General features: G+C 37.4%; 1 protein-coding gene across 3 annotated transcripts in view; it reads right to left on the bottom strand.

The window, feature by feature from the left end:
- LOC122064534 (B3 domain-containing protein Os07g0563300-like) overlaps nt 1-8,886 on the bottom strand; it is a 47,746-nt gene that overhangs the window by 29,089 nt on the left and 9,771 nt on the right. For all 3 annotated transcript variants that reach the window (XM_042628251.1, XM_042628249.1, XM_042628250.1), the window contains 3 exons: nt 3,855-3,902; nt 3,491-3,754; nt 1,857-1,906 (listed from right to left, as the gene is read on the bottom strand). In XM_042628251.1, the coding sequence (XP_042484185.1) occupies nt 1,857-1,906; nt 3,491-3,754; nt 3,855-3,902 (362 nt within the window). The remainder of the gene's footprint in view (nt 1-1,856; nt 1,907-3,490; nt 3,755-3,854; nt 3,903-8,886) is intronic.

Raw genomic sequence — 8,886 nt, 5'->3', positions numbered from 1 at the left:
AGGATTGTCAAAGCAACCTAATCCCAATGTTACAGGAAACTCTCAGAAAAAAACCAATATCCAAAGTAGAACAGCAACACAAAGCAACTCAGGATTAAAAAGGAACCAAGTCTGTAACATCCTACCGATTACAAAACTCTTAAGAATCTGTGAACAGAACTAACAATAGAAGATGGGGCCTTAACAGGGACTGTAAGAGGCCTAATCTCAGTTGATAATATGGTCCAACACCCAAAGAAACTAACAGAAATCAAGGCAGGTCTATCAATTTGAAATATGGTCAGAATAGGTCACTAGAAGACAAAATTAGGAGATTTCTAATATCACTTGAACCCCTGGACAGAAAAGGCTCCCCTTTGGTTCAAGTTCCATCCTAGGTAGGGGCCAACTTCGATCCAAAATTCAGCCAAGACTGATAGCTGGTTAGGTCTGGGCAGGTTCTGAAATTGCTCACAGAATCTGCAATTTTCTGAGCAGAATTGAGAGGAAAACTGAATTTAATACCTGTCAGAACTTCAGTAGATCCATAGCACTTTATGCCGTCGAGAGAAGAAGAAGATAAGCTAAGGAAGAGGACCTCTAGGGCTTCACACCGCAAAGAGTCAACTCAATCAAACACCAATTCCATCAGCCTTGATCAAACACAAAACTTTTCATGAAGAGGACAATAGCAACAGCCATTTATTTGTTTATCAAAATCGTTCCAGCTTTAGGATCTTCATCTTGTTTATTTATAATGAAGGGGGAGGGAATTACAAAATAGAAGGTTCCTCAAAAGGAAACCTTGACTTGATCTCCTAATATAATACTTACTAAAAACTGAAATTAGAAACTAGCTGAAAAAGGAGACTAACTACTTGATTCAACTAATAACTTAACTCCTAAGAAATAACAAAGACTAATAACTTTAAATTAGAAACCAACTAAAAAGAAAACTAATGAAAAAGGAAACAAACTAGCTAATCCCATATTCAACCTTAGAGTCCTTAGTTTAGCCATGGGATCAAAGGCCCAACAAGTATGGAACCTAACCCTAGGCTTATTCCTAATAAAACAAGCCTAGTTTGGTCATGAATCTGCATCACGGTCGAAACAGCCTCTCAACATTCTCAGGGTAAGGTTGCGTATTCTCGCCCCCCTCACCCCCCCCCCAACCGAAGACCTCCACATGCGGAAGTCTCGTGCAACAGGTGCATAGCATATATATATATGCTCCAGCTTGAAGGGGAGTGTTAAGGAATAGGTTCTTAAGTTTTTATAGTAATGATTTGTACCATAGGGGTTACTTTTTTATAGTAATGATTTGTACCATAGGGGTTACTTCTGTCAATATTGCTTCTTATTGTATAGTATTGTTAGTACACTGTGTTTTTTGTAATAACACCTGTTTTATCTTTATAAATAAAGGCAGTGCTACGGCTACCAGTATGGCAAACAACTCTTTTCTTCCTACTGGATAGCTGTTCTCCTCTCTTTTCTTCTTCTTCTCCTATGACGGTTATTTTTTATTTTGCTTTGTTACAAAACAATTGTCCACCAGAATTTTTTTCTTTTTTTCTTTTTCCTAATAGCAGAACAAGAAATTTGTTGAAATACAACTGCAGAACAATATTTAATACTTTTACAGAATGAACTTCAGACCCAGAATAACGTTTATACATAATGTAGGACACTTTATGATGTCCATTGTGGTCGAGTTTTGGAAATTTTGGTAAGGAAACCATAAAGAATATAAATTATATAGCAGGAGCAAGCAAAGAAATTCTGCCACATGTCAAGTTAGAGCTTGAAGAGGATTGATTAGAAAAAATAAGGATTTCATATCCAAGACCCAATGAAAAAAGTATGAGATTTACCCCAATTGATTGATTGTGAAAATTGTAGGCTTCCCAATTATTGGTGCTTCCTGTTAGAAAAAATAAAGTCATATATCCACATGAGAGGTAGCATTCACTTCTATACTTACATTTGTTAACATGGAAAGAGCATCATCTCCTTGTAAATATCACAACAGGCAATAGTAATAAAAAAACTCTACATTACTAGAAACAAGAATGCAATTACTTTATGCATCCAGGAAAATCTTCATTCACTAGAGGCTATGCCTTTCCTGCCCTGCAGGTTCCTCATACATCAACAAATTTGTTGCTTATGCAACCTCCCCCCACCACCCCAAAAAAAGAAAAGAAAAAAAAGTTTGTTAACGATTAATGAAAACCCATCACACTAGGATATGTTTGAGACTCATCGTTTAAAGTATCTCCGATACCGATACGATACCCTCCGATACATATCTTAAATTTAGCCGACCGATACGATACATTGAATTTTTAAAATCCTTTCGTATCAATATATATCCTACAATACATACTGATATGCATCAATACACCACCGATACACATCGATACGATACAATATGCACCGATACGACTCTATGGAAAATATAAAATCGAGGTGAAATGTACGCTTCGGTATGTATCAGTACAAATCGGTGAGTATCGTTATGTATCGATCTGTACGTATCGGTGAGTATCGATCGGTACGTATCGGTGAGTACCGATATGTACCGATACAGTGCGCTACGGTCATATAGTGGCCAAGATGGGTAATTTTTCAGAAAAACACGATTTTTTGAGAGGTTTTTGTTCCAAAGTTGCGGTCAGCCATATTTCTCTCTAACTAAAGTGGAAATCAATGTTGGGAACAAGGATTTTACATTATGGGACAGCTACAAACCTTGAATTCTTAGTGCGATATCCTCAATTTAGTATTTATGCATAATACATGTTATCAATAGCTTTTTTAACAAATTCTTTATGCAAAAGTGTTTTAAAAAATGTTTCCTATCCATTTATGTGTATCTTTAGCGTATCTTAGCGTATCTCCGATACGACACGATACCCTCCGATATGTATCTTAATTTTGGCCGACCGATATGGCGACCGATACCAATACTTTAATCCTTTGAGTCCAAACAAACTCACGATTTGTAAGATAGACCATTATCATAATAAACTCCCAGGTAGGTGGTCTTCTAAACCTAGTTTTCTTTATCTTTCCACTTCTACTCGAGGCTTGGAATGAATTACCAACATAATATCCGGTAGTGTCCCATATGTGGCTTCTTTATTTTTCAGATCTTTATCTAACAATGATTTTCTCAAGAGAGAAGCAAATTAAAAAAAATAAATAAATAAATAATTTACTGATTTTCAAAGAACTTGGCTGCTACAAAAGTGAACTGTTGAGAAAATGATTAAATTCTTCACCAAATTCATTCTCAAATTACCTATTTACCCAACAAAGCCGAACAACTTGGGATCATTTACGAGAGAATATAACTTCATTAGTTCTTATTTATCCACCTTTCACTGCTCTGGCATTTAATAGTCACAGGTCCATGGATATCAAAAAGAACTAGCATAGTCTGCAGATAGTGACAATGAAGCACGAAAATTTAGAACGTAAATAAGTCACTCAAAATGCATACCACATACTCCTCAATTTCTTGGCCTTCAATCATCACAACATTAGGATCAAAATCGGGAGGTGGGCGAAGCAACTCCTGAGCCTCCTCCCATGTAACCTTGAGCTCTATTAAGTCCTCATTTTCAATGCGTAGGCGTTTACTCTTTGAACCAAGGGTGCTGCTTTTCCTCTTGGTTGGAAGGGAGGCCTTCGCTCCAGCTATTTCTTTTGCTATGTATCCTGATTTATCAACTTTGGACCATACACTTGGATCTGCCAAATTAGCCTGGTTGACCAATAAGTAACTAGTCTATTTAGGACTAATTTTAAAGGGAAAAAATTAAGAGTGAATAGAACTTCAGTAGGCTGCAATTTTCAATATTAACCTCTCCATTTTTTGGGACACCATTCCCAGACTTGGGTGTCTGCATCTCCTGTCAACAGAAAATAAAAAAGTAAATAACAGTTATTAAGTGCATATAAACTGACATTTTTTGGTAACACGTTACAACAGCATGGTTCCAACAAGATTCCACTTGAAATGTAACTGTTAAAGTGTACCATGGGGTAGTTGAATTGTAATTAGTTTTTTAAATCCTTTTAGTTATTTCCTTCTATTGTAATTAGACTTATATAAAGGAAGGGGCTAATCCATGATAGATAACAAATAATTCCTATCATGGCTCTAGCTCTCCCTCTCTTCTCCATCGTATTTCACTGCACTTTTCTTCTTCTTCCTCCTCTTTCTCTTGCTGGTTTTACAGATTTAGTAATATGCTACCGTAACTAGATAAAAGAAGAATAAGATCTTGCGTCTATAGAGCAGTGACTTAGGCACTATTTATTTTCTGACAAGAAGGCCACTCCTCATGGTAAAGAAAAGGATACTAAGATCTTGCGTCTATAGAGCAGTGACTTAGGCACTATTTATTTTCTGACAAGAAGGCCACCCCTCATGGTAAAGAAAAGGATACCTTCCACGGAGAATAAGCAATCTTATGCTAATGAAACCTTAGTCTTGCCATACACAATACAGGCAATTTTTACTACTGGGTGTCATCATAAAGATAGTCTCCCAAATCATTGATATGATTCCCTGAACTTAGCCATGGTATGATATTCTTTCTTGGTAAACCAAACAGTTTTTCCTTCCAGAAAAGAACCATTGTATATCACAATAATTGATTGGCTGGTCAAAAACTTCACATTGAACCACACAAAAGTCATAATAGACGCATATTCTAGTCTAGAGCATTTATAATTGCTAAGCAACCCCCTGCAATCTCCCAAGCACACCATAGCCATTTAATTGTGAAACAGCAAGTGACTGTAGTACAAAGGAGCGTGCTTGATCCAATGGTAAGGTATGAATGTTGTGACCTGGTGGTAAAGCGGTTGAAACAGCTTCTCGACATTTTCAGGGTAAGGCTGCGTTGTTCTCACCCCCTGGACCTCACACATGCGGGGGGAGCCTCATGCACCAGGTACGCCCCTTTTTTCATGTGACTATAGTACTAAGAATAATCTACGATTCTACGTGCAATAGAAATTCAATAAAGTGAATTCAGGACATTTTTGTCATATTTTATGCAAATAATGAAAATAAGATCAATTCATACTTCACCTGTTTATAGTTTCCTGAACCTACATTGAAATAGAAATTTTCATTAAAAAAGAGAAGGAATAAATTCTGTAGTAAACCAAGAAAATGAAAAGTGATCATCTGCTTTCTTGGGAACCATTGTAACAAATCCTTTGGTTTGGGACATAAACGTACTCTGACACAGTTTTGTTTCTGAATACTACAAGAAGCAAGCTGACTCAGTTGACTATATGGAGTAGCATGAGCAAGTGAGCACTACATTGGAACCACAGTTGTCACTGAGCATCTAAAACCATCAAAGAAAATGGTAAAATGATGGATCTGCATGAACCATCTGTGATGCAAACTGGAATCAGCTAGATAGAAAGAGAAACATGAGTCGTAAGTGTATTGCTCTTATATTAGTGCTATTGCAGAGGATATTTTGGGTATGTATTTCTGGTTTTAAGAGTCTTTTATGTAATTACTATTGTTCAGGGGTATACTTGTAATTATTTGAGATGATGTGTCGTGTAATACATCATTTTTCTCACGGTTAGGTATTCATCTAAAAAACCGAGAGTTTGCTTTCTACTCCAGAGGCTGCAGGATACAACCACCACCACCACCACCATAACCTTATCCCAACTAAATGGGGTCAGCTACATGACTAGACAGAAGCATATATAATAAGAGAAGAAAAGGTAGTATAAGTGATGTAGATAAAAAGGAAAATGAAGAAGTAAAAGAAATGAAAAGAAAAGTAAAACACAAAAGGCAAAGCAGCATCTCGGGAACATCCCTCTAAAAGGGGTCGGCTACACTGGTCTTTGTCCTCCAAACAGCACTATCTGCCGTTATATTTGGGTTGAGCCCTAGCATTTGCATATCTTTTCTTACCACTTCTCCTATAGACATTTTAGGTCCTCTTCTCTCTTTTCCATACTGCCGATAACCTTTTTTGATATTGTTAAATGGCATCAACGCCAAGTTATCATTTTCCTCCCTGTTTTGAGAGACTCTTCTTAAAGTTACTCCCCGTGGTGTGCAGCCACCTATTGCAATGCTAAGTTGGATTTATGAAGATCAACTTTTGGAATCAAAAAGTTTAAAATAAGTAGAATGAAGACAGAGTATATGGTGTGTAACTTTAGTTATACTAGGACGGATAATGAGATGGTGAAATTGATGACAGTGTGATGACAGGGAGATTCTACAAAGTGATTATTTTAGGTATCTAGGTTCAATCATAAATAAATAGAAGGTAGTATAGAGGATGATGTTTCACAAAGAATTAAAATAGGAATGGATGAAGTGGAGAGGTGAGTCCGGAGTGTTGTGTGATCAATGTATTGCTTTAAAATTTAGAGAAAAATTTAATAGGATAGTCATACGACCGGCTATGATGATGTATGGTGTTGAAAGTTAGGTAATTAAGAAGCATCATATAGATAAACTAAGTGCTATAACGAAGATGTTGAGATGGATGTGTGGCAAAACTAGAAAGGATAAACTAAGGAATTACCATATTAGAGCTTATGCGCAAGTAACCCCGATACATGATAAGCTATGAAAAAGTCATTTGAGGTGGAATGGTCATGTTCAACAGAAGCCTTGGGATGCCCCAATACGAATGAGTGATTTGATTCAGATTAAAGGAATAAAAAGAGCTAGGGGTAGGCCTAAAACGACTCTAGGAGAAGTAGTGAGGAAAGCCATGCATCGATTGGCCTTGTATCAAGTATGACCTCAAATAGAGATGATTGGAGGGCAAGGATCCATGTAGCCAACCCCATTTAGTTGGGATAAGGCTGAGTTGTTGCAATATCTCCAATCCTCACCTCCGCCACCTAATTCTAGGAGTATGAAGAGTGGATGCATGAAACGACACTTTTATCATATGGTTGAGGAATAATATGGAACCAGCCATCGCAGCAAATGTTATGTTCCACACCATAGCTAAAGGAGATTGGGATGACTTAAAGGAAAGCTTTACTCAACAAAGAAGTTGTGGTTCAGGGGGAGGACGTGGAGTACGACAATATGAACATAGTGACGAGCCTAACAATATAGTTGACACATGTTGAGCAAAACATGGTATGCCAAAGTGGGCCCAAGAATTGGACCATAGTATCTTACGGGAATTTTTAATATGGTGTCATCTAGTGACACTAATCTTAGTAAGGTAAATAGAGTAAAGACAGATTGAAGAGTCCTGAATTAGACCAATAAAATTCTGTCTACTAAAAAAAAAAGTGCTTCCAAATTGATCACTTAACTACGCCTTTGAGCACTCCCATCTCTATCAAAAAGAGAAAAAGGCACTACAAGCAAGACCGTAAGGCTAGCAATCGCAAGACCTTTTTCTTTTACTGTTGCAGTTGGTGATTGGAAAGACTAAAGTAATGGGCTTCCGTTTATCTAGAGCTATTACATCAAGTTCTGTGTCTCATGATGATCTGGTAAAGTGTCCAGCAGCTTGAGTCATCCTCTTCCTCATCCACTACTACACTGTCTCATTCAAGTACCCACTGCGCTTCCTACTACCTTGTCCCCCACCTCTTGGATCATTAATTCTGGTGCCACCATATGACTAGTGAGTCAATTTGTTTTTCCTTTTATGAGAGTTCATGATCCTTCACATGTTATTCTTGAATTCCAACTTCAAAATAAGAAAGGAATTAGTTTACCTAAAGGAAGTACGTGTTAGATCTTCTGTTTGAGATTTGTAAATTAGCATCCTAGCCAATTGATACCATGGATCCACATCAGATGTTTGGAAGCAAATGATGGTGCGGAGATTGTAGACGAGCATCAGTACAGGAGATCGGTTGGCAATCACACTTATCTTAATGTTACCAAGCCATACGTATCATTTGCCATTGGAATCTTAAGTCAGTTTATGAATACACCTAAGAAGGCTCAAAGTGTGCTCCAGGGAAGGATCCTCAATTTATAAGCTCAATACGCTTATTGACTAGGTAGGATACTCAGATGCAGACTGGGATGGTGATGAAAGTGATAGGTCTACCACTGGTATTGTACGTTTGTTGGTGGTAACCTCGTCACACGGCGGAGCAAGTAGCAGATTAATGTGGAGCTATGGCTCAATTGCAATTGAGTTGATGTGGTTTAAACCTCTTCTTCACGAGCTTGGATTTCCAGATTACTAAACCTATCGATATGTTTTGTGATAATCAAACTGCCATCTATATTGCCAATAATCTAGTTTTTCACAAGAAGACTAAACTCATTGAGGCCAACTGTCACTTCATCAGGATGCAATGATGAGAAAACTGATTTCTATTCCGTTAGTAACTTCTAGGAATAAGCTAGGTGATATGTTCACCAAAGCCTTGTTTTATCCAGCTTTTCTCGAGGGTTGTTCCAAGCTAGGCATGGGTGATGTATATGCTCCAACTTGAGGGAGACTGTTAAGAGTGTTGCTATTATATTACTACAATACTGCTACCATCGGGGGTATTTGGGTATATATTTCTGGTTTTAAGAGTCTTTAATGTAATATCTAGTAGTCAGGTGTAAACTTGCAATTATTGGATATAATACATCATTGTGCTCATGGTTAGGTATTCAGCCAAAACCATGAGCCTGCTTTCCCTTCTAAAGGCTGAAGCTTCTTCTCTTCTCTTCTCTTCCTTCCCCTTCTTCTCTTCTTCTTCTTCTCTCTTCTATGGTGCTGATATCCTGTTTTGATATCGTTACAATGAGCAACCAACATTATAAAAACCACTAAACACCAGAAAAATCCTGCAAAAGAAGAATCTGCATGAAAGTATCAATGATGCTCTTCTTACTATTATTTCAACCCCCTCTCC

This window comes from Macadamia integrifolia, unplaced genomic scaffold (assembly GCF_013358625.1).
Source record: "Macadamia integrifolia cultivar HAES 741 unplaced genomic scaffold, SCU_Mint_v3 scaffold1678, whole genome shotgun sequence".
Lineage (NCBI taxonomy): Eukaryota > Viridiplantae > Streptophyta > Magnoliopsida > Proteales > Proteaceae > Macadamia > Macadamia integrifolia.
Note: the sequence above shows the minus strand (reverse complement) of the source record. Positions and strands in the feature narration are given on the sequence as shown.